Source organism: Pollicipes pollicipes, unplaced genomic scaffold (genome assembly GCF_011947565.3).
Source record: "Pollicipes pollicipes isolate AB1234 unplaced genomic scaffold, Ppol_2.1 Scaffold_7231;HRSCAF=8579_pilon_pilon_pilon, whole genome shotgun sequence".
In the NCBI taxonomy this organism is placed as follows: Eukaryota; Metazoa; Arthropoda; class Thecostraca; order Pollicipedomorpha; family Pollicipedidae; genus Pollicipes; species Pollicipes pollicipes.
In genome coordinates this window covers 25,668,711-25,695,354 of record NW_023597034.1, presented here as the reverse complement: position 1 = coordinate 25,695,354, position 26,644 = coordinate 25,668,711, and the positions used below count along the sequence as shown (strand labels likewise).

General features: G+C 61.1%; 1 protein-coding gene across 1 annotated transcript in view; it reads right to left on the bottom strand.

Moving 5' to 3' along the window:
* Positions 1-26,644, bottom strand: part of LOC119109131 (mitogen-activated protein kinase 1-like) — a 36,135-nt gene that overhangs the window by 4,430 nt on the left and 5,061 nt on the right. Inside the window, 7 exon segments of the mRNA XM_037232692.1 lie at positions 475-663; positions 2,627-2,721; positions 2,724-2,793; positions 8,737-8,853; positions 20,794-20,928; positions 22,331-22,441; positions 24,790-24,916. Of these exon segments, the coding sequence (XP_037088587.1) occupies positions 475-663; positions 2,627-2,721; positions 2,724-2,793; positions 8,737-8,853; positions 20,794-20,928; positions 22,331-22,441; positions 24,790-24,916 (844 nt within the window).

Genomic DNA, 26,644 nt, shown 5'->3' with positions numbered 1-26,644 from the left:
AGTAAATATTGCACAAGTTTTGCAGTAGATGCAATGACTCGTTCATTGTTTTGAGAAATTTTGTCGTATAGCACTCGTGTCCTGTACAAGCCTCCGCAGTGGAGGCAATGTGGCGTATAAACAGTCTGTATAAAGTTTTTGCGGCAGAAGTAATGTTACGTACAGCTGATGTCATAGCGCTCCTGCTGGTAGCCGTTTTTACCGTAGCACTGATGCCGTGACACCAGGACGCGGGTCCCACCGCTAACGCCCGCGGACCCTTGCGTACAGAAATGTGATCACGCGCGCACCGCGGCGTGCGCGGCCGCGCGTGAACCCCACCACTGCAACCGGACACTGGTCGAGGAATCGTCATCACGCGAGGCGCGCACCGTGACAACAAGCACGGTCTGCTCGCCGTCCAAAAATACGGACAACTCTGAAACGCGCCACCGCCCTCTCTCGCCCCAAGCGTGCCCCTGCGCGCCTGCCCACCTCGTCAGCCGGGTCGTAGTACTGCTCTAGGTAGGGGTGGCCCAGCGCGTCCTCCACCGTGATGCGCCGGTGCGGGTTGAAGGTCAGCATGCGGTCCAGCAGGTCCAGGGCACGCGCGTCTGCGTCCGGGTACAGCGTCGTCCACGGGATGCGCGGCTTGTACGGCAGCGACTGCAGGTAGTTTCGCGCCTGCAACGATCATAATGTCAGTCGGCGCGGTCGGCGGCGGCTGCCGACGGCTGGCGGGCTGGGCCGGGCCGGGCCGAGCAGGTGCAGCTCCGCCGGTGCGTGGCGGCAGCGGCGACGGCGCGGCTCCGCTGGTGGCACAGCGGGACGTGCGCCGAACACTGCACACAGCGGCGGGACACGCACCAAACAGGGCACACAGCGACGGGACGCGCGCACCGCACACTGCACACAGCGGCGGGACGCACACCGGACACCGTACACAGCGGCGGGACGCGCCCCGCACACCGCGGCGGGAAGCGCACCGCACACCGCACACAGCGACGGGACGCGCGCCACACACCGCACACAGCGGCGGGACACGCACCAAACACTTCGCACGGCGGCGGGACGCGCACCGTACACCGCACACAGCGTCGGGGAGCACACCGCACACAGCGGCGGGACGCGCGCTGCACACCGCACACAGCGGCGGGACGCGCATCGGACACCGCACATAAACGGCGGGACGCGCATCGCACGCCGCGAAGTGGCGGGACACGCACCGCACACAGCGGCGGCGCCATCGCAGCGCAAGGTCAGGCTCTCCGGCGGCCAGCCTCACCGTCACCGCCGCGGCCTGCTTCCAACCATCGTCGAAGTCAGTGACGTCAGAGGCCGACGAGTCTGGTCGAATAACGTCAGAGCCCGGCGAGACCGGTCGGATGACGTCAGAGGTCGCGAGGCCGGCAGAGTGACGTCGGAACTCGACTTTTATTGATGATTCGTGAGGGTGTTCAGTACCAATTACCAGGCCCGACTAGCGTTAATTATGGGCATCGTGCTCCAAGGCAACGCATGACCTGGATCGACGGGGACACAGTGAGGGAGGAGGGGGCGGGAGAGACAAAATCGATACCGATGCAGATGCAGGTACAGATACAGATACAGACCTACGTAGACGCGAGGGAGAGAAGAGAGCAACGCGAGCGAGAACGAGAACGAGAACGAGAACGAGAACGAGAACGATAGCGCGAGCGCGAGGAGCGCGAGCGCGAGAGGCGAGAGCGAGACGAGAGCGAGAGAGAGCGAGAGCGAGAGCGAGAGCGGAGCGATAGCGAGAGCGAGAGCGAGAGCGAGAGCGAGGCGAGAGCGAGAGCGAAGCGAGAGCGAGAGCCGAGAGCGAGAGCGAGAGCGAGAGCGAGGAGAGAGAGAGAGAGAGAGAGAAGAGAGAAGAGAGAGAGAAGAGAGAGAGAGAGAGAGAGAGAAGAGAGAGAGAGAGAGAGAGAGAGAGAGAGAGAGGAGAGAGAGAGAGAGAGAGAGAGGAGAGGAGAGAGTAAGAGAGAGGAGAGAGAGAGAGAGCAGAGAAGGAGGGAGGGAGGCAGAGAAAGACAGGTAGACAGGTAGAGGGAGGGAAGCAGTAAGGGGAGGCAGACGTAAGTAGTAAGCGGGTAGGAGAGGCAGGGAAAAGGGAGGAGGGGGAAGAGGAACGCAGCGGACGGGAGCGGGGAGGAAGAGGAGGAAGAGGAGGCAGAGAGGAGGGAGGCGGAGAGGGAGGGAGGCAGAGAGGGAGGGAGGGAGGGAGGCCAGGAACCGGCGGCAGGGACGGGGAGGCAGGTGCACCGACGACACCTCGGGGGGCCGTCGATCAGGCACTGGCTCCCATTTGTAACAGCTCGCCGGGCGCGGCGCGGCCGCCGCCAGCCATCAATCTGTTCTGATCGCGGCGGCCGGCATCGGTGCCGATCGCCGTCCCCGAGCACCGCTCCCGACGAGAGGTGGGGCCGCCCTGGCCCGGCTCGTCACACCCCAGCAGTGACGCGACACGGACAGAGCGGGGCACAAAACATGACCAAATACAGACATTGCGGAGGGTTAACCAGCGCTCGTGCCCAACAACGTACATGGCGCTGAGGAAGAACCAACACCACGCCAAAAACCGCCCGGAGCACGGTTCAGCAGAAAGGACAGCTGGTGTGCGGCTTACCTTCTCGTTGATGATGCACTGAAGGTCGTCCTGCGTGGGACTGCCCAGCACAGACAGGATGTGGTTCAGTTGGTCCAGGTAGTGGCGACCCGGAAGATAGGCCGGTTGTTCAGCATCTCACACAGGATGCATCCCACCGACCAGATGTCGATCGACTTGGTGTAGCCCTGCCGACGGCATGACGCGGTCAGGGTAGCGCTTGGGTCACAGCTCCACGGCTGGCCACCGGCTGGCAGGGACGTCCCGTCACGTGACGCGTGACGCACGGCCAGGCCCGGAGAGGGCCGCCGAATGTGGCGGAACGGGCCAGCTCGCGACGGGCGCCCCGCTCACGGCCGCCGACCGACACGCCCCAGAGAGACGCTGGCCGCCAGCTCGTCTGCAGGGGCAAGCACGAGGACGGCGTGCTCGGACCGCGGCGTCGCCCACCGCCGGCAGACGGCCGTCAACGACCGTTCCCAGGGGAGGGAGACGAGCGCCACCGGCTAGCAGTGGCGCCGTCGGCGGACCGACCGGCCCCCACAGTCGCCGAGCCCCCCCCCCCCCCTGACCCGGGCTCAGCCTGACCTTGGCGTTAGCAAGCGGCGCGGAGGTCCGGATCCGGCTCAGTCAGGGGTGGGGGAGGAGGAGGGGGAGGAGACGGAGGGAGGGGGAGGGGGGCTGCCAGCGACCGGCCCAGACCGGACACAATCAATGCCCAGCGCCGCGCGTGCGGAAGACGAGCGCAAATAATGTAGCACGCGGCCAGGATGCATGGGAGCCGCGGCCGCCCGCCGCGGGAGGTCAATAAGATCGCTGACGACAGGCGGCCTCACACAGCGCGCCGGAGCGACGGGACAAGATAGCCACTGGCACCAGATGAAAGAGTGGGAAAGGGATTCCCACACCCACTGCGCACCACAGTATTCCGGAGAAGGTCCCAGTTTTCCATTTACATCTTACAGCAAAGATCATGCTGTCGTACCCGTTGGCACGTTCTTGAAAAAAAAACCTTGACGATACATGAACTTGCGATATTCTGGGTGTGCAAACCGACACGACGGTTAAACACATGGAAGCCGATTTCCGGTGCCCGAGTTCTGTGACTTTAGCTCGGTGTTAGCGTGCGGTTTTATGGTGAACGTGCTCCTTGCCTTGAGCAAATTAACTTTTTTTGTTCTCACTCTGAACGCCCGGGGAGCCGCAGCTATACCTGAGACTGACCAGCGCGTCTCATCGCCCTTTGAAAGTTGTCGTGAGACATCAGAGGCCTGTTACCGGCCTCTGTCAGGCTCCCGCAAGAACACCGTAGAAAGGAGAAGCTCACGATTGACTGGACAGTGGAGCCGGCAGTGGAGCCAGTCAACGGACACCAACACAGCGCGGCGCACGCGCATCGGAACGGACTGCTCCGCGTCTAAACCAGGCCATCTTGAGGACGAGCCTCGCCGCCCCGACATTGGTGTCGGCAGGTCAAATAGCGGGCACGCACAATATAAGGTCATGTTACAGCATGGGCGCAGGAATGTTTCAAAAAGTGTGAGGGGAGGGGCAGGTTCAGGGTATATTTATGGAACTTTCGCTGGGAAGCGAGACCTGCAACCGGGAGAGGGGAGGGGTAGAGATCGGGACATTGTCTGGTCTTGAAGTGACAAATACACATTTGTATCGGGATTTGCAATGAAGTAGCCATTTTGAAGATCCTTCGGTGCATTTCACAGCTGCGCCCTCATTAAGACATAAAACCCTTTAGTATCTGAGCTACACGCCCGCGAATATGTGCAGACTATTTCGGGGAGACTATATCCAAGGTCACTCAAGTATCCATGACGCCATAACGTCATTCAAATCCTGCCAATTGGCCCTCAATCCATGTTGTGCACGGTACTATGACGTAATCAAACGATGACGTATTGAGGGGCGTATTTACCAAACAGAGAAAATGTGCTGTCTAGAACGGTCTTTTCAAAATAACAGCACACCGATCGTCATAAGTGAGCATATTTCAGCACATCCGATGCTTGCTTAATTATCTTCAAACGTGGAACATTCCGTTTAATTTACGTAACATGTATGGGAAATAAATGTGATGGTTGCTGTGCCAGATATACATCTACGGCTCTTCCCTACTGGTGCACAATCTTGCCTATTCCAGCCTTCTGTGCCATTCTGGTGATAAGACTATTTGCTTCCCAGTCTTCTGTGCCATTCTGGTGACAAGACTATTTGCTTCGCAATGCCATTCATCCATTTCAACATTCACCCATTTTCCCTGGAGAGGTGAATTCCACGAGCGGGTAGGCATGTTGGGACCGCAAACGAATGAACGTTCCCAGGCGAACATTGGCCTCTAAGGGGCTCTCGAACTGGAGGCCCTTAGAGGGATACATCATATCAATTTGAACTCTATGAACATATGCGGGGTGACTGTGAGCGGCCATGCAGAGGAATCAAGGTTATATCAAAAGTGAACTAAACGCGATTAAATCTAAAATGTCTGGCAGTTAGCATCATTTAGCATTAGCAATGTCTGGCCCCCCACCTTGCAAGAAGTGGGGGGGGAGCAAGCCCCCCCCCCTGTTCCTACAACCATGCGCTACAGCGTCAGATAATAAGCCGGACAGCGAACTTTTTCTTGACCATGTCGACCAAACCGGAAGGCCAATCTCGCCTCTGGTCAAGCCTTGTGTTTGGATGACATAGCCCTGTGGTGTCTATCTCCTTGACAAATCACCAACAGCGGCCAAGTTTACCTGGTCAATCTCATCTCAGCCGGACCATTCCGTGGGGTTTTGCTCATTCACGAAATCCAGCAGAACTCGAATCATCACTGTTCACAGTTCTGTCCACACACATTCTTGAACGTACGTTCCAACGGGTGCTTATTTCGGTACACACCGCATGATGCATGCCGTGGCTGAAGTAGCCTCCACGTGGACTCGGCTTAAAGCAAGCAATCTGACCACCTCTTGGGCCGCTTTTGGTTGTAGTGCACATCAGAGATGTTCGTGAGAGATGATCGAGATCACATTGGAATAAACGTCCACGTCCTGCTATGTGAAACGTTCCATACAAACAGTTGGCGGCCAATCTCGGATATTTAGGCATCGGATTCTTCAGCGCGTGGGCTGGCGCCCGTCGGAAGGGGGGGGGGGGGGGGGTCCTGGACTCTCGGGGTGCACTTCAGCTTCAGGGTGAGCTTCAAAGTTCATTGCCGGGAACATCATAACACCCAAAAGTTATCGGCTAATGTAGTTTTTTGAAGCATTAGAATCCTCTTCAGCGCTTAAACTGGCGCTCGTCACGGAGTCCTGCTCTCTGAACGACAGGCCTTGGGATGGGATTTAAGGTCAACTAGCTGGGATCTCCATATGACACAATTTAAGCATCATACCCTTCTTGAGCACAACAGCGTTCGTAAAAAGTTCTGACCTTTCAAGGTCATCCTTCGGGATGAATTTATTGTTCCATGACGGGGAAATCCATCCCAACCATACATCGCAGGTCAATTTCCGATCTTTAGACATCCGAACCTTCTGTAGCCCAAAACCTTCCCTTTGTTTTTAGCTTCAGGAGACCTTGAGGGATCGGGACGTTTGACAAACGTTGGCTCGTATGCTGAGAAAGATTGCGATTAAGATACGATTGGGATATAATATGTGATTGTGATGCGAGGCCGACTGTGATCGCTATTTGAGCTCGAGATCGGCCGGTAACTCGTGGGTGACACGGGATAAAAAGACCACGTTTGGCGCCTGGCAAAACCGAAGGATGTTACCTGCAGCAACGCGACATTAGGCTAGCTGAGATTGCGGCGCTGAAAATCGATGGTTTTGAGCGTAAAATATGCGGAAGTACGGCTAAATCGCAAAATCCCTCGATTTGTGTACCGAGACAGCCGAAAGCATTACTACTCCCACATACGTCATCGCGCACAGATACGAACAATCCATGTAAAATATCGAAGTTCACTCTACATGAAAACGCTGCGCGACGAGCCTCGAACTTAAGGCCATGTTAGCTATCTCTGGTTGTAGTCATGATGCGACGGACTGCCAAGAGGTGCCACGTACACTATTCCTTTATAGACATCATTAACCTGCGAAGACGCGGTTTGCCCGCCCGCGGTTGTCAGAAACAGCGGAAGTACAACAAATGTACAAGACGGCTACATGGGATGATTAAACGCACGTTCTTGGCACGGTCACGGGCGACCTTGACATCGTGACATTGCAGCCGTGACCTCCGACCTTACAGCCGTGACTCTCAGCTTACGGCTTTACGCAGGGCAATAGAACAGCCATATACCACAAATGAACACTATATATACCAGTATGTCAGGCGCTTACTGATGGGTCTCTCGGGTCATTGTGATCTTCATGGGCAAATTACTGCCATATATTGTGGGCGACTCGGCGCAACCCGCAGCTCGTCACAAGGCAACAGCTCTATTTCAAACAGGTCGTATCGCGCTCTTCTCGTGCCGCAAATAAGCGCCGAGAGAGGCGGTGAATAATGCACAGCTCCCATGGCGAACCCGGCGGCGGCGGCCGCGGCGCGAGCGTCAGAACCAAAAGCCGCGCGAGCACGCTGCATAATTCAGTGCCAGTGCCGGCCGCTCGGCAGCCGCTGCCACACGCCGGCGTCCGGCGGCGGCGCGGGCCGGCCACTGTCGCAATCGTCCTGACTGCGCCCACTCGGACCGCGCACGCCACCCGTCTGCCGCACGGCTGGGTGCAATACCCACGAGGTCAACCAGTAACAATGGCGTATGTGTCCTCTGACAGAGCCCGTCCCCTCCCCCTCTCTCCTCGGCGATCTCAGCGATGCAGACCTTAGATACCACTTATCTCAACGTGGCGAGGGTAACGCTTCGGCGTCCCCTGTCCGACCTCAGCGTCATACCCCGGCCCGTATGTGCGACCTCAGCGTCATACCCCGGCCCGTATGTGCGACCTCACCGTCATACTCCCGTCCCGTATGTGCGACCTCAGCGTCATACTTCCGTCCCGTATGTGCGACCTCAGCGTCATACTCCCGTCCCATACGTGCGACCTCACCGTCATACCCCGTCCCGTATGGCGACAGCGTCATGGCCCGTCCGCTGCGTGAGCTGGGTGTGCTCCCCGGATTGGGGCCGGCCGCCGTCCGTGCGTCAGAGGCCGCTGATTGGACGCCGTCGGCTGTCCGCCGGCCCGACTACACTGGGGCTCCCCGGGGACTCCGGCCGTCACCGCGGCCGGGCCGGCCCGGACGACACCGGACCAGGGAGCTTACCCCGCCCGAACAGGCGAGGTCACACCCGCCGACCAGGGGCGGTCATTGTCTGCCGACCAGGGGAGGTCATCCCGCCCGAACAAGGGGGGCCACACCTGCCAATCAGGGGAGGTCATCCTTCCCCACCAGCCCGGACGAGACCCGAACAGTGGAGGTTACACCTGCCGACCAGGGGGGTCATCCCGCCCGAACAGGGGAGGTCACACCTGCTAACCAGGGGAGGTCATACTTCCCCACCAGCCCGGACGAGACCCGAACAGTGGAGGTTACTTACACCTGCCGACCAGGGGAGGTCATCCCGCCCGAACAAGGGATGTCACACCTGCCAATCAGGGGAGGTCATCCTTCCCCACCAGCCCGGACAAGACCCGACCACGGGAGGTCATCCTTCCCGACTGGCCCGGGACAAGCCCAGAGCAGGGGAGGTCATCCCTTCCGAGCAGGGGAGGTCATCCCTTCCGACCAGGGGAGGTCACACCTCCCGACCTCCCTAATCACAACAACCAAATAGGCGGGATCCCAGTTCAGCTAGGGCAAGTCAGAACACCGTGTCAATCATGCATAAATCTTAATCATCCCTAGGGATCGGGAATCGTTTAATGTTCCGCCCGCCAAGCGCGTGACATTTTCAGTGGATTTCCGTCAACAGCGCACTAACTGACAAGCTGTCTTTATCCAAATACCTAAAACCTGGACACATCAGCATGTGAACGGTTATCATTCCTTTATCAATGACCGCACGAAAAACGTCACACCCGGACCTGAACTGAGCCCTGGCGGCACGTGCGGCGCGCCTCCCGACACAGCCGGCCGGTGGCTGACGCGCCGCCGCCCCCGCCGCCGCCGCCACTGACCTTGGAGTTGAGCATGATCTCGGGCGCGCGGTACCAGCGGGTCGCCACGTACTCGGTGAGGAAGCCCGTGTGGTCGTGGTCGGGGTCGGCCACCCGCGCCAGGCCAAAGTCGCATATCTGCCGGCGGGACACACACACGGTCACATGCAAAAGGCGCCACCTGCGGGGCCGGACGCGGTTAGCAGATTAGCGGCACAGTGTGGGCGGCGTAAGGGAGCGGAGCGAGCGGCGTCACGTGACGTGGGGTGAGAGCAGGGGGGGGAGTCTTAGGCGGAGGGGGGGGGGGGGAGCGTGACGCTCCCGTCAGCCGGCCGACGAGAGCCGACCGCGGGCCCCGCTCAGCGGCCCGCCTGTGGCAGGGGCGGGCGGCAGGCCGGCCACCATCTGGGCCGGCCCGAGCGTCATCACACGTCCAGACAGGCCCACTGCCAATCACCCGACTGACCGCAACAGTACACGGCCAGCCCCGCCCCGGCCAGACAACAACATCCGCCGTGACGTCAGCACGACACCGCGGCCGATTTTCGGCTCCGCACGGCATTGTGACCGGCCGTGGCAGCGTGCAGGCGCCGCTGACGTACGCCACGGCTCGGCAATCATGGCTGTCGGGGGCTCGTCCGTCACAGGAGCGATGCTTGCGCTGGGCCTGCACGGGCACATTTCTGTCTGTCGCTCGTACAACGCTCGGCTGCTGGTGTGCCGCCGCACCAGCCCCACATGCCGCTAGTGGCTCGCAGTGCGGCACCGGCGGGCGCGTCACGTCACGCCGCGCGTGCGCTCCGCCCCCGCACAGCCGCCTGCGTGACCCAGACGGGCGCCGTCACCGATCTGACCCGGCGCCGCCTCTCACTGGACGCGGGGACGCCGGCTCGACACCGGCCGTCACCCAGCGGGCCCGGCGCCACTTCTCACCGGGTGCGGTGACGCCGGCGCGACACCGGCCGTCATCGAGCGGTCCCGGCGCCACTTCTCACCGGGTGCAATGGCGCCGGCGCGACACCGGCCGTCACCGAGCGGGCCCGGCGCCGCTTCTCATCGGGTGCGGTGACGCTGGCGCGACATCCTTGCATTTGTGAGCAGTTAACATACGCGCAGGCGTTGACGATGGTGGTAAGGATGATTTGGGCCTATGAGTGTGTCAAACATGCGGTTATATAGTGACTGTGACGACATAATCGACTGCATGATTTAATCGGGTGTCTACTCGCCAAACAACGCATGATGAAATGCATACTGTAGAACGGTCGCAACTGCGTCAAATAAGGCGCAGTGGGATGGAACGCGCGGCAGTACAAGCGGACGCTCTGGGCAGAGAATGTGACGCGGGGGAATTGCAGGCGGTGGGACGGGTGGAGGAGGCGGCAGGTGGTGGTGGTGTGGGGGGGGGGGGGAGGGGGCAGGAAGAGAGCGGCGACGGCAGGTGACGCACGGTGTCGCCGCCGCGCCGGCGGCGGCAGTCCGGCGCGTTCGGCGCGGTCGGCGCCGGGCCGGCCGCAAAGGTCACCAGGAAGGCAGCGGCTGGCCGGCCCATTAGAGAGCGCCGTCAGGTCGCGTCTGAGCGGCGGCCGCGCGTTGACGCGGCCATCGATTCGCCGCCGAGACGGCGCGAGTCGGAAGCCCGACTGACTCGGCACCGCCGGGAGACGAGTCGGCGCCAAGTGCAGCACGCATGGACGCATTAGGGCCGGCCGCCGAGACGGCGTGAGTCGAAAGCCCGACTGACTCGGCACCCCAGGAGACGAGTCGACGCCAAGTGCAGCACGCATAGACGCATCAGGGCCGGCGCGTGGCGCCGCGATCCGGTGCGGGGGTCCGTCATCGGGCTCTGTGGCTTGCGAGTCAGCAGGAGGGCACAGCAACGGGGCGACAGGGGGCCATAACGTGAGCAAAACTAACGAGCGGCGCCTCTACGCATTCCGGTGGCTTTAGTCCCGCGCCACCGTCGCAACGACATGGATATGTAAAACGTCTCAAGGGAAATAAATAGTAGCGTGAGATATATGATGGGATGTAAGGCCAAAGTTTAGGTAGGACTAGATGAGCCAGGGCAGGCTAACTGGAGCTCGTAAGACACATGCGCCAGGTCCAGATGGTTGGTGGAAATGGGCAACGACGAACGGGGCAGGGTTGGGGCCAATCGCGTGCACGACGAATGCGAGGAATTGGATAAGTTTCGTTTGTTGGGTATTTTCGACACGTATTTTCGACTTCGTTCTCGTCGTCTCATCAAAGTCGTTTCGTGTCCTTCGTTTTGTTGTTGTCGTTTTGCGAGCTACATCTTGTTTTGTGCAGCTTCGCCTTCTGAACTCCCTTGTCGTGAATTAGTTTTTCTCAACTGATATTACGAGGAAAAGACCGACCTTGAGCAAACTATTGTATCATTATTTATATCTTATTTGTATTTGTATATCAAATTACTATTGATACCTATGCTCATATATTATCATTGTTATTGTTTATACAAAGACGATATATTAATTTGCATAAACACAAAACCATCAATTATTGTTGCTTATTCATATATACATGTTATACTTTACCTAAACGATATGAAATCACCCTACACAACTTGGGAAGGTCTCGGCTTCATGGGGGGCCGACGAAAGCCTGAAAGTTACATTTCTTATCAACAGTTGACATCAACTGCAGTCTACTTCTTTGGAACAAGACCATTCGCTTTCATCTCACACAATCACAAAAACGAAAGATGTAAAGTCACTGCAACCAAACATCCGCGCAGGTCATCTTAATTTAGGGCTGGCCCAGAAGATGGCGCGATAGCTGCCTTGACGACGGCTATGGCGGCTGTGCGCATCGAGTCACGTGCACCAATCAGATTGCCGTTATCTCTCCCGGCAAACAGTGTTGGCCACGTGCCGCTGCCACACCGGGGCGTCGGAGATGGGGACGCGGTTTCGACCTCGCTCTGCACAGCTTTTGAGAACTCGCCAGGCTAACATTTCGAATGCCAGTCGAGTGGAACAGGCTGCAATTTGTTACATTCGACGATTCAGGAGAACCAAGCCGAATCAATCGGCATATAGGAAAATGTCTTAAAATGTTGACATAGCACATAACAAGGCATTGCACTTCCTAACGATGAGGATGACGATGACAGAGCTGTCATTGATTTCTCAGCATGAAGCTGCCAACAGTACATGCAGACGGCATTCACTTCTACACAGCGCGACGGCCGAGTTGTGGGGTACCGGAAGATGCTAACAGCACGTGCAGACGGCATTCACTTCTACACAGCGCGACGGCCGAGTTGTGGGGTACCAGAAGCTGCCAACAGTACATGCAAACGCCAATCATTTCTACACAGCGCGACGGCCGAGCTGTGGCGCACCAGCCAAGTCGAGCACGCATCACTTCCAGTAAGGCTGCGTCGGCCTCCGACCTGGCTCACAATCACCATCGAACTGTCAGTTCCGATTATCCACAAACGACACACTTAAATCCAGATCGGAGCTCCGGTGACGCAAACAATACCCATCCTCGTGCGCGTGCATCATCCCCGCCCTGCTTACGCCCGCCCACGACCAGCCAAGCAATGCTCCGCTCCGCACACCCTGGACAGTCTTTGCGGCCCCAGCAATGAGGCCGTCCGAACAGCATGTTTGCCGGGCGCGGCCTGATGCCCCCGGCGGCGAGGCGGGCTCAGCAGCCCCGCACTCTGGCGATTGGTGCCGGGACAACAGGCCCACCGCACAATATGACCGAGCCGTGGCCGCCGGCGGCATGCTTTTGCTTTAATGCCGGCCGTCTCGGAGTCGAGTGGGTATTACGTGCGCTACTCCATAGGCGCCTCAACGCACACGGAGTAGCGTAAGAGCCGGGGAAAACCGACAGCCGGCCGACGTCGCCCCGGCAGCAGCGGGGTCCGGCGACCCGGGTCAGCTGGCTCGTCCGACACACGCACAGGAGGTGTCGCCATGCGCCATCCATGTCCCACTCAACACGGATGCACGAGCACGCTTTCAGAGCGAAGGCACGCAGGGACAAACACATCGCGTGGCGCAGCGCTGTTGTTTTGGCTGACGCCATTCACCGTGGTCTTTCGTTTCAATAAGTTGGCAGTGAGCACGTCTGTTACGTCTGAAGCTGTTGATCGTTCAATAATCTAAACTCGGCGTTATTTGTTTTTCCATTTGAACGTCTTGTGAAAAAAAATGGCTGAATATTGAACTGAGCATTTCTGACCGACTTTGCCCCGTAAACGTTGCGAAACACTTGGCTGATGTGAGGAGAGCAGGGACTGCTTGCTCATCACACGGTGCGGCTTCTCAAATAACGACACCATTTGATGCTGACACCGGCATATTTCAAATAAGACAAGGCCTCAAAGACACAAGAAAGCTGAAACTCATTAACAACAATCGTGCCACAAGAGCCCTGCAGCAACACAAAAAACCCATATATCTTGCTTGAAGGCGGCGCACGAGACGAGCTTTCCAACTAAGCAAACCCATACATCACAAAGCGTGCAGACGGCGACGCCGAAGGCACCGCCAGCTCCGTTCTCTCATGCAGCTGCCGCGGAGATCATATCCATTCATCACGGCGTGTTAACAAAATCCAATCTGGCAGTCAGGAAAGGATTTCCACCGGCGCCAGTGCATACCTTCGTGGCCGACTGAAAATTCATCAACCGCGTACAGAAAGGGTTATTTAAATGCGTGCACTACGTGGCCATTTCCTGCCAGACGCGGCCCGCCATTGCCGACAGAGTACGAGCGGAGGCTCGGGCGCGCGCCTCGGCGGAGCCTCACACTCCAGCGCAGCCACCGGCAGGCAACCACCACCGCAAGACCACGCGATCAGGGGGCAACCCACTGGACGCGTCTCACGCTTCGACGCAGCAACGGCTAGCAACCGCCATCACAAGACCACGCGATCATAGGGCAATCCACTGGGACGCGTCCCCTATTAGGCTGACATCTGAACTCTTTGAAAATGGAGCTCGATAGACATCCGGCTAATCTGAAAAGCGTGGGCACGCGAGCCATAATGACGAGCAGGACAGCCGCAGCAGCCTCCATAGCCGCGGTCACCTGACTGGGTGCGCCTGTGTTCGGTCCCTAGGGCGTTCCACACTTCGCTACCGTGATGAGACCAAGGTGCGGCTTTCCTGATTCATGGGAAGAGCCGGCATAACCTTCTGAGCCATTTGGCCACTGGACGGCCAACACTGTCACGAGGCTTCCCAGCCCTAACTCCTAATGAGCCCGTCAAACTGCCGATCGGGGCGAGGTTCGGTTCTCATACCGGTGCCAACATTACGAGCTGTTCGCGCCACCGAATCACCACTACGGCCCAATTCCACCTTCAAAACTGATAGCTGTGCGTCAACCGCGTCCCTGCCCTCACGGCGTTGCTGCGTCTGTTCTCTTTCCATTCAACAGGCGAGCCACGCATCCACGAGGCGGCAGACAGCAAGGCGTTCCCCGCGGATCTGAGGTGGGCCGGGCCAGGCCGGGCTGGGAGCGGGCCGCGGTGCCGGACGCTCCCCGGCGGGGGCGGTCAGCGCCGCCGCCGGGGGCGCCGCCCGGCGCCCCGCGGGGGGGGGGGGAGGCACTACCTCCTGTTGCGCTGATTGCGCTGCGACAAATCCGACCTAAGCTCCAAGCGCCGATCGCCGGGTCACAATTACGGTTGCCGGCCAGCCCTCCGTCGCTGTGACCGGGCGAGGTCCCGCCAGACCAGACCGATCCTCTGCCGCTCAGACCGGGCGAGGTCCCGCGGCCACGCCAGCCCTCCGCCTCTGTAACCGGGCGAGGTCCCGCCAGAGCAGGCCAGCCCTCCGCCACTGTGACCAGGCGAGGTCTCAAGGCCAGACCAGCCCTCCGTCGCTGTGAACGGGCGAGGTCCCGCGACCACGCCAGCTCTCCGCCTCCGTAACCGGGCGGGGTCCCGCCAGACCAGCCCTCCGCCGCTGTGATCGGGCGAGGTCCCCGGGCCAGGCCGGCCCTCCGCCGCTGTGAACGGGCGAGATCCCGCGGCCAAGCCGGCCCCCCGCTGCTGTGACCCAAGGCCAGGCCGACCCTCCGCCGCGTCCTGACCCAGCGCAGGCTGCTATGTTTACGACCGGCTCAGCTCCCGTCTCCGTCCGCCAGCGAACGTCAACAGAGGCGGGCAAATGCGTCCTCACGCGCGCCATCGGGAGAGCGGCTGGCGGCGCGCCACTCGGCTCGGCTCCGGAGCCGGCGCGCGGCCACTTTGCATCGGCGGCGGCGTCGGCTGCCGGCCAGAGCGGCGCATCTGCTGGCGACAGCCGGCGGCTGCCCGCCAGAGTCGACTATCGGCCGTGTGCTATTGATCGGCGGCCGGCCGGCGGTAATGTGACAAGCGGCGCCGTCGGTCCTCACCTGCGCGCCGATGGTCGGCCTGGGCCGGCTCTGACCGGTCACCACCACGCCGGCCCCGGACACCGAGGCGGCGCGCCGACGGTCGGCCTGGGCCGGCTCTGACCGGTCACCACCCCGCCGGCCCGGACACCGAGGCGGCGCGCCGACGGTCGGCCTGGGCCGGCTCTGACCGGTCACCACCCCGCCGGCCCCGGACACCGAGGCGGCGCGCCGACGGTCGGCCTGGGCCGGCTCTGACCGGTCACCACCACGCCGGCCCCGGACACCGAGGCGGCGCGCCGACGGTCGGCCTGGGCCGGCTCTGACCGGTCACCACCCCACCGGCCCGGACACCGAGGCGGCGCGCCGACGGTCGGCCTGGGCCGGCTCTGACCGGTCACCACCTCGCCGGCCCCGGACACCGAGGCGGCGCGCCGACAGTCGGCCTGGGCCGGCTCTGACCGGTCATCACCCCGCCGGCCCCGCGACACCGAGGCGGCGCGCCGACGGTCGGCCTGGGCCGGCTCTGACCGGTCATCACCCCGCCGGCCCCGGACACCGAGGCGGCTCGCAGCCGGCACATGGCCCACATATGGGAGCGTCATGGCGGACCACAGGTCGGACAGGGCAAGACTACAGAAGGGCCAGGGCTGATCACAGGCGGCGGGGCGGATCACAGCCGGGACACGGGGAGGGGGGGGGGAGGTGAACGGCGACGCGGACTAGGCCCAAGGTGGGAACCCCCGCGGCCGGAACGGGGGGGGGGGGAGGGAGTCGAGCATCGCGATCCACTGAAACAGGGGGGGGGGGGGATACTGACCATCACCCTGAACGGAGATCCGCAGAAGAGTGGCGTAGAAACCCAACGCAAATAACCGCAGACTCGAGAAATCCATTTCAAACACCAAGCGTGAAAAGCCGGGGGACAGATACTGGATAAATTTAAATGTATGTCCTTTGTCTCCGGTGATTTATCTGAATATGGAAGACGACTCCTCGCAGGAGCTTTAGACTTGACAAGGAATCTAAATTTGACATCCAAGTGGCACGCTAAGTGATGCTTCAGCGCGATGTCCATTCTGATGCTCCTACAGAATTCTCCATTCTGCCCACTGAACGTCTTCAAATTCGACGTCTTTCGCGTTCATCAAAGAACAAGTTCGAAAAGCCAGGCCCATGACAGCTAGCAGTGCAAGTCACCTTTGGACCGCACACTTGCCCCGCAGCTCGCGTCAATACAGTACAAACATACCTGCGATACAGCGAAACACAAGACGTACCTTTCACCTAGTCGTGAATCAAACTTCGGGATGAATTCAGTCTGAACGTTCTGCGTCGCAAATATGCTTTCAACGGCATCATTCCGTGATTGAACTTTTGCTTGAGAGAGATTCCGTCACTCGAGAATGAAAACAACTCAACGGAACGAACCTCGCCAACATTTCACGTCATATCAAATTCAATTTCGATAGCAATCCACTTCCTCGGTCCTGACGGGCCAAACGATCCTCCAAATCCTCGCCAGCTTGCAGCTGAGCCTCTTGCTGAGCCAGGCGTCATAACCGGCGCGGCGCACAAGCTTAGCCACCAGCAGGCTTTCGCCACGTCCGAGCCCAATAGCAAACATAACTCATGTGTCCTGCCTTGTCCCTGCTCATCTCCCTCCTCCATCGGATGCCGTCTTCAGTATTCACGGTAGCTGATGACTCGATACGACTTACGGCGCATTCTCCCGGCTGGCCAAGCCAAACACAGCCGGGGTGAAGGAGTTCCGAATCAATGCGAGGTGCGCGGCCCGAGACACCGGTCCCGAATGCCGAGAGATCCGGCGCAGCAGACCGCCGGCCGGGCGGACGGCGCGCCCGGCCCGGCCGGGGCCGGCCGGGGCGCCGGGCGCCGGGCGGCGGGGGAGGGGACGGCGACACTGCCGGCGGCCAGGGCGGGGCGCGGCGCGGCACGGCAGGACCGGCGCCAGGCGCGCCCGGCGGCGGCCAAACACGGCCATCGATTCGGTCGGCACGGACGATCGGCAGCCGCTGCCCGCTGCGCGCCGCTGCTTCTGCCGCTGCCGCCGTCGCCGCGGCACCGGCTGTTCGCTACCGGCTGTCCGCTGTCCGGCCTCACGCCGCCAGCAGCCTGTCTCGCCGGCCGTGGCCGTCCGACGGCCGTCGCCGCGGCCCGGGCGACACGGCGGCGTTCGTTAGCCACTACCGAGCCGCGACCGTCTCGTGTGTGCAGCGGAGGCGCCGGACCCGCGGCTGGGCGGCGGCTGACGCTGCGCTGCCGGCCGGGGACTGTACCTGGGCGGCGGCTGACGCTGCACTGCCGGCCGGGGACTGTAGCTTGGGCGGCGGCTGACGCTGCAGCTGCCGGCCGGGGACTGTAGCCTGGGCGGCGGCTGACGCTGCACTGCCGGCCGGGGACTGTAGCTGGGCGGCGGCTGCCGTCGCCGGCCGGGCCCGTGGGGGGCTGCCAGCCCGGACGACATGCAGATGGCGCGGCGAGGTCACTCAGCAGTGCCGACACGTGCGCCGCCGCGCGTGACGACCGGGGGCCCGCGTCAGCCGCCACCGGCCGGCACAAGTCAGCCGCCACCGGCCAGCACTCAGCCGCCACTGACCGGCACTCAGCCGCCACCGGCCGGCACTCAGACGCCACCGGTCGGCACAAGTCAGCCGCCGCCGGCCGACACACGTCAGCCGCCACCAGCCGACACACGTCAGCCGCCACCGGCCGACACACGTCACCCGCCACCGGCCGGCACACGTCAGCCGCCACCGGCCGACACACATCAGCCGCCACCGGCCGACACACGTCAGCCGCCACCGGCCGACACACGTCAGCCGCCACCAGCCGACACACGTCAGCCGCCACCGGCCGACACACGTCAGCCGCCACCGGCCGACACACGTCAGCCGCCACCGGCCGGCACACGTCAGCCGCCACCGGCCGGCACACGTCAGCCGCCACCGGCCGGCACACGTCAGCCGCCACCGGCGGACACACGTCAGCCGCCACCAGCCGGCACACATCAGCCGCCACCGGCCGGTACTCAGCCGCCACCGGCCGGCACAAGTCAGCCGCCACCGGCCGACACATGTCAGCCGAGCACGCCGCCAGTTCCCTTCACAGAAGCCGGCTTCTAGTGCGTGAATAACGAACGGTCTGGGAGTTATTCTACAATTTCCTCAAGTATACTCAAGGATGTAACAAAGCCACGGTCATGACTAGAATTACGTCCAGAAATCAAGCACGGACCAGGATAAAGACCTGCAATAATGCCAATGCATCCAACAAAAAACATGTAGGTACGCTCAGAAATCTAGCACAAACCATGAACCTGTGCGTTTAGCCAAGACTCGGAAAGAACTAGAGCCTAGTCTACAGCTCATGTCAAGAGTCTGTATTTCAACCATGCCACACTCGGTAATACGGCAACTGTCATCTAGTAAAATAGAAAAACACGAAGCTCTCATGGAAATATGGTAGCGGCTTACATGCAGTACGCATTCACCGAATTAGAACACCACAGAAACAAACAAAACAAATTTACACCGCTAAACCGAGCGATATAGGTTTAAGTTGCAGTCTTGGATTCGACAGCAGCCACCCAGTCAAAAAAGTACACGAGGAAGGCTGCACAGCACGTGCTGAGTTAAATGGTTTCAGCTTCTGATCTGAGCAAAAGCTGGCGTGAGAGCTCATGGAGACTGAGATGCAGGGTCTGGCTTTTGCCTAAAAGCTGGGATGAACCAGAATTCTGCTCGTTTTATTGCGAAAGAAGCAACGGTACAACGGGATCCTGGTTTTGCATATTTACCGATATCACAAAGGAACACAAGATCTAGGGCGCGCGCTCGTCAAATATCCGATGGAAAATAGCATCCCGGATTCCTTTTGTGCGAAAAACAATCACGACACGGGATTCAAGCATCCGGGATCCACGAGAGAAGCAGTCAGGCCGGTGCCTGGGGACTGGGACAGGTACACCATGTCTCCCCGGCGGAGGCCGGTATGATGAGGAGAGGAAGTGAGGCAGCGCTCTCCCTCGGACCCACCCGGCAGCGGGTGGGCCGGAACGGCGGCAGTGTGATGGGGAGAGGGAGTGAGGCAGCGCTCTCCCTCGGACCCACCCGGCAGCGGGTGGGCCGGAAACGGCGGCAGTGTGACGGGGAGAGAGAGGGAGGCGGCGCCCTCCCCGGCGGCGGGTGGGGCACAGACATTGTGGTCAGTGTGACGGGGAGAGGGAGGGAGGCGACGCCCTCCCCGGCGGCGGGTGGGGCGCAGACATGGTGGTCAGTGTGACGGGGGGAGGGAGAGAGGGGGTACTCTCTCAGGCGGCGGGTGGGGCACAGACATCGTGGTCAGTGTGACGGGGGGAGGGAGGGAGGAGGTACCCTTTCAGGCGGCGGGTGGGACACAGACATCGTGGTCAGTGTGACGGGGAGAGGGAGGGTGGCGACACCCTCCCCGGCGGTTGATGGGGCACAGACATAGTGACCAGTGTGATGGGGAGAGGGAGGGAGGCGGCGTCCTCCCCTGCAGCGGGTGAGGCGCAGACAAAGTGACCAGTGTGATGGGGAGATGGAGGTAGGCGACACTCTCCCCGGCCGTTGATGGGGCACAGACATGGTGGCCAGTACGACGGGGAGAGGGAGGGAGGCGGCGCCCTCCCTGGCGGCGGGTGAGGGGCAGACATAGTGACCAGTGTGACGGGGAGAGGGAGGGAGGCGGCGCCCTCCCCGGCGGCGGGTGAGGGGCAGACATAGTGACCAGTGTGACGGGGAGAGGGAGGGAGGCGGCGCCCTCCCCGGCGGCGGGTGAGGGGCAGACATAGTGACCAGTGTGACGGGGAGAGGGAGGGAGGCGACGCCCTCCCCGGCGGCGGGTGAGGGGCAGACATAGTGACCAGTGTGACGGGGAGAGGGAGGGAGGCGGCGTCCTCCCCTGCAGCGGGTGAGGCGGGCCGACATACCAGCATCCCCGCAGGGTCGGGGTCATGTGGCTCAGCGCCGCGGCACGGCCGTCAACAGCCTGTCAGCCCGCGGCCGTTGTCACAGCACAAGCCCAGTCAGGTCCGCCAGCCCGTCAGTGTACAACCTGCTCATGTGCGCGGACATGACGCGAATACAGCGAGCGCGGCGCCTGGCGGAGAGCCATGCAGGCACCAGATGCGGGCCAGCTCGGCTCACGGTCGGCCGGGCGTAAGCCGGGCTAATGCCCCGAGCTCAGCTGCGGCTCACGGACACCCATTCGCTCCCCGCCACGCCGCCGCCGCTTGACAGCGGCCTCCGGGAAGCGTCGACTGGCCGGCGCGGCCGCGCTGACCGGGCGTGACCCGCCCTACAACAGGGCCGCCAGCGCCGGCCGCCGGCTGACAGTTCCCGGGAGCCGGGCCGACCGCCGAGCGACAGCCGACGGCCGGCCGCCGAGAACGCAGCGGTCGCGCCGGCGGCCTGACAGAGCGCCGCCGCGGCCTGACAGAGCGCCGCCGCGGCCTGACAGGGCGCCGCCGCGGCCTGACAGAGCGCCGCCGTGGCCTGACGGGGCGCCGCCGCGGCCTGACAGAGCGCCGCCACGGCCTGACGGGGCGCCGCCGCGGCCTGACGGGGCGCCGCCACGGCCGTCCGTCCCGACCGTGCGCCGGCCACCAGTCCCGCGCACGCGGGCACACCGGTCCGCCGGCCCGGACCGACCCGGCGTCGCGTACCTTCAGGTCGCAGGTGGTGTTCAGCAGCAGGTTGCTCGGCTTCAGGTCCCGGTGTAGCACGTTCGCGGAGTGGATGTACTTGAGCCCCCGCAGAATTTGGTACAGGAAGTAGCAGATGTGGTCGTTACTCAGCTTCTGGAAGGGCGTAGACGCTTGTGGGCACACGCCGACCGATTCGCCCCAGCCTCCATGAGTTGCTGCGGCACCTGCCAGCCTAACGTCCTCACCACAACGCACAATCCTGCCCAACAGGAGATATATGCCATTTGTAGCGCATTGCGAGCCAAAGGATGGTCGCTAACAACTTATTTGCTGCTTTACAACGCGATTTTACTACAGGCGCAGCGCAAACATATAGTTAACGAGCACCCGGGCCATTCCAGCATCAAAAGCCCGCTATTCGCGCAAACCTTCACAACAATCGTCAAAAGCGAGTCAGGCCCAAGGCGCCGGGCCAACCGGTACGGAAACTCATTGCTCTGAGTCGGATGAGCGCCACTGGAAGCAAAGACATCGGCAATCAAACAACGCCAGCGCCAAATCAAGCCGGCCGTCAACAGAGGGCGCCGCCGACAGACGAGAACAGAATTACACGACGGGCTGGCAGTACGGCGGAGAGCGGAGCCGCCGACCGCCAGGGACAGACGGCCCGGTCGACCGCCGCCCGTACCGACAGACAGCCCGGTCGGCCGCCAGGGTCGACCGCCGCCCGTACCGACAGACGGCCCGGCCAGCCGCCAAGAGCAGATAGCCCGGTCGTCCGCCGCCAGCACTGACAGACGGCCCGGCCGGCCGAGGCAGCATCGACAGACGGCCCGGCCGGCCGCCAGGGGCAGACGGCCCGGTCGACCGCCGCCCGTACCGACAGACGGCCCGGCCAGCCGCCAAGAGCAGACAGCCCGGTCGTCCGCCGCCAGCACCGACAGACGGCCCGGCCGGCCGGCAGCACCGACAGACGGCCCGGCCGGCCGCCAGGGGCAGACGGCCCGGTCGACCGCCGCCCGTACCGACAGACGGCCCGGCCAGCCGCCAAGAGCAGACAGCCCGGTCGTCCGCCGCCGCAGCACTGACAGACGGCCCGACCGGCCGAGGCAGCACCGACAGACGGCCCGGTCGGCCGCCAGGGGCAGACGGCCCGGTCGACCGCCGCCCGTACCGACAGACGGCCCGGCCAGCCGCCAAGAGCAGACAGCCCGGCCGTCCGCCGCCAGCACCGACAGACGGCCCGGCCGGCCGAGGCAGCACCGACAGACGGCCCGGCCGGCCGCCAGGGGCAGACGGCCCGGTCGACCGCCGTCCGTACCGACAGACCAGCCGCCAAGAGCAGACAGCCCGGCCGTCCGCCGCCAGCACCAACAGACGGCCCGGCCGGCCGAGGCAGCACCGACAGACGGCCCGGCCGGCCGAGGTGCTCACCGACAGACGGCCTGGCCGGCCGAGGCAGCACCGACAGACGGCCCGGCCGGCCGAGGCAGCACCGACAGTTGGCCCAGCCGCCGCCAGCACCGACAGCCCAGCCCAGCCCCCGTCATCCCACCTGTGTCTTGAGCAGCTTGTAGAGGTCCGTCTCCATGAGGCACTGCACGATGTACACATCCTTCATGTTCTCGATCGTCGGCGTGCGGATAATGTCGCGGATGTCGATCACCTAAGGGTGACACGGGCGTCACCAATCCGTCACGCGTCACGCACGGACGTCACGCGCCGCATCACACACGAGTGAACACCACACGTCGTTGGCGCCAGTCACGACACGGATGCACATGACACGCCGTCACGCAAGCGTTCATATATGCCGGCATCACACATCTGACACCGGTGACAATCAGTCATCGAAATACACGTGAGCCAGGTGTCGCAGACATACGCACAAGTCCCTTCGATGGGACTCTCCCGTATTTGTTTCCTCTCAGAGTGAATCTGCCTACCACGCCTCCACACCGACTCCGTTCAGAACTTCCCCAAAGTCAATGCCCTGTTTGAAGAGGTGTATGTATGTGTGTATACTTGCATACATTTATGTTTGTTTGCATGCATACACACATGCCTACATATTTGAATGTATGCACGTATGTATTGTTCTCTTCAGGGTCCATCGTCTCACTTGCATACACTGCGTCATTTGCACGTCAAAAACGCCCACTTAAAGCACAAACATTCACACCATGGAATCACACGAAGGCGAATTCCCAACCTTATTAACAAACGCTCTGGATTTCCCTCCGCTCCACCGCCGCGTCACCACCCCTTACACCACGTGACTTGGTCATTCGTGGTATTTCTGGTAGCCGCGGCCCGGCCGGGACGACATCCTGGATGCCTGGAACCGGCATCGGGGGTGTGGAGCGCCGAGCCGTCCGCGGCCCAAACTCCGCCTCAGCCGACCCCACGCGCGCGCTTCAAACAGCGATTACAGGCAATGCGGACCGAACTTCAAGCATCGCGTTATGGATCCATCGCTGATTTCGCAATGCGACCATTTTGCGGAGAGCCGTTCGAGGTCTCCGGTGGCTGGAGAGGCCCGGTTTGCGTACAGTAGTCATTTCCCCAGCGGCGGAACCAATTAGCTTTCGCACCTGTTTTTGTTGAGTCAGTGCGCTGGAAGTCATTGCGTCGAGAACCATTGCGCCGTCACGAGAAAAACCAGGAGGTGAATCACTATTTTTAGAATTCGGCCAGGAAACCTCGCCTTGTGATGTTTTGTGCGGCGCGCTCGCATCTCTGCACCAGCCCGTCTGCTTCTCCCCACCCAAACAATGACCAGTGTCGTTAGTTCCAATTCTTGGCGCATGCCACTGGTGCAGCCGCACCGCGTTCCGTTTTACTGTCGGGATCGAGAGAAAGCAGCGTGAGTGTCAGCCAGCGCGACGCCGGTTCTGGTGGCCTTCGCTTGCAAGCAGCTGTTGTGACTGCACGGACGAGACGACACCGTTCATTCGGTCTCTGTTGGAGGCTGCATCCCAGCGGGATCATCCGGCTTTGTGCTGTGAATAATTTGGCTGTCATCTGCACCGCTGGTGAGTTTATCAAAGCCAGCCCACGTCAAAGTCAGAGTTAAGGTGTGAATCTTGGAATCGTGGTGGTCTCGTACTTGAATGCTACGCTGCAGCGTACGCTGGCAGTTCTCCCGGACACCTCACTTTAACAAAATACATTTTTCCTACCGTCGAATTCCGGGCATGGCAAGTGACGAACGAATCCATACGCGTAGAAACAGGGGAGGACCAAGACACCGCGGCCCTTTCACATTTTGTGAAAGTTTTGCCCTAGGGATGCGGTGATGCAAGGAGAAAGCCGACTTAAAAAGTGAGTCCCCCACACTTTTTGGGCGTTCCTACGTTTCTGTCGGGAGCTCTTCAGCTATTATCATTACGGTTAATTTACATCAGTTCGATCTTCCCTAGTTTCTCCATGGTGCTTATTCTGCCTCCTTTACGAAACAGAACGCGCTGTTGAATCAGGATGTTTTCCAACAACCTCAGTGCACGGCAAAGTACAACCCGCAATACCATTTACTTGAACTGCCAAGCATGCGTGCTGGGATTGCCGTACGGCACTCTACACCTGGGAAACCGCTCGACGACTGAAGTCATACGCCGACTCATTCAAGAGGGCGCCGAAGTTCATGCAGCTCGCCGATGAGCCGGCACAATGGCCGGGCTCGGCTCCCTGCTATTCTATCGGCATGTGCTCGCTAACCTTGGCTTACCAACATGGCTACGCCACAAGCCAAACATATCACCCTTACAAAAGTCGGGCTGCAACAACGCACCTTTGGGTAAACCGTTCGTATTTCATCGTACCAGTGCGACTGAACCTGCCGAGCGAAGGAGCGGGCGAGCGGATGAGGCGGAGACGGACAGGGCGGGCAGGGACCGGGCGGCGGCAGGAGTCCGTGTGACGCGGGCAGCGTCGCGCCGCTATCTGTCCGGGGGTGATAGGCGTGCCGCCGCCGCCGCCGCTGTCCGTCAGGACAGCCAGCCCGACACCACTCACGTTCTCGTGCTTGAACCGCGTCAGGATCTTGATCTCGCGCAGCGTGCGCTGGCAGTACGTCTGGTGTTCGAACGGCGAGATCTTCTTGATCGCCACCTTGGTGGACGTTTGATTGTCATTGGCAGACCTGGAACAGGGTTCACAGCGAGTTGGCAGCTGTCACAAACGTCAAACAAACAGAGCACCTAGAGCAAACGGTGGCGCCCTTACGCCGGGCGCTGATTTTTCGATGGGGTTCCACGGCTCTACTATGATGACTGGATTCTTTGGTTTAGGGGAACTCCTTTGGGGGAACATGCCACCATAAACCAGCAACAGCCAATACGTCATCCATAAAACGATCACGAAAAACGTTAAACAATACCACACACTCAACCAGAACATAAAGCAATCCGCAGGCTCCACCTCACAGGATATGTTGAGACCTTGATTTGAAACGGACAAGCAGAGCTTCTTAGAACGGAACATCAATGACAACAAGAGAGCATTGCGTCGATAACAAGAACCCCAAAACAATGCTTAAATTGCTTATAACCGTGCCTCATAAGGACACGCGTCCACCGCCAGCTCGATTTCGCTTAAGATTCTTGCCAACGTTCTACGAAGAAACAGAAACGTACGGTGCAGATACAGTCGCACATCACGACAAAGAAAACGCCCGCTGAAATAGCAATCCGATTTACGACACCAGCCAATGCTATCTGTATCGTGGATAAAACCGGACAGGGCGTGTGTTTTGCACTCTGGCCCCAACCGGACGTCCTAGCTACACGTCAGGAGGAAGCGGTGACGTAAAAGCGTGCACGGCGGCCGGGAAGCACTGCGTCACACTGCGGCCCGCGCGAGCTCTCGACCCCACCTACCGGCAAGCCGACACATGGACGGACACGAGGTTTGACTGTCAGACGGCTGACACAATGTGTGGCTCCAAGGGCTCTACGTCGGCGGCTTTTGCAAGAAAATGTTCCACGTTCTTAAGGGCCAGTCAGAAAAGGACAACACGCGATAAAGTAGTGTGCACCACACGTATTCACGCCGTTTTTATCAACCGAAAAGTCTTCAATAGTACCATAATCTGTGGAATAGAGAAGGTTCCATTGCGTTGCGTCCAACCGCGCCCAGCGTCCTCTCCATACAATCGACGATCGGCGAAGGCGCTCGGCGGCCGGGCCGTTCGTGCGTCATTCCTGATCAAGTGACCGGTATAAATAGGCTGGTATGGGGTGGCGCGGCACACGAATAGCGTTATGGGTCAGTAATTGGAACACTTTTAGTCTTTGAAAGGTTGTGGCTGTGAATAGCTCCATGTAAATTCAAGCTGCCCATCTCAGTCAAAAGCGCCCACGACGGCGAACCATTCTCTTTCATCTCATGTTTCCTGCGCCTTCTGACTTTTCTGCGCAAGTCTGAGGCTACTCGAGGATGACAACAGACAACAAAAGCCTAAGCTGAGCAGGACGCACGCGCCATGGCAAGCTCGGCTGTGACGTCAGTACTGCGACGGACTAAGATCCACACCACCCGCGAGCGGACGTTCCCGCCCCGCACAACTACATGCCGCGAGCGTCCGGCCGCCCCGACAGCGACGCCGGCCTGTACCGAGCACCGACCGCCCAGCGGCGGGCGCGGCCGGCACGCGCCGGCCCGGCTGCCCAGCGCGGCCGCGCCGGCTCCGGCCAGTACGCGGAAGCGAGCGGCGGCCGCTATCGGTGCCGGCCCGGGCCGCTCCCGGCGCGCGCCGACGCCGCCCTGTGCAGCGGCCGCCGCGCCCCCGCAGCGGGTGGCCCGGGCCCGAGCCGCGCGGCGCCGCCGACCTCTCCGGGACCGCCGCCGTCCCGCTGGCCGCGGAGCACGC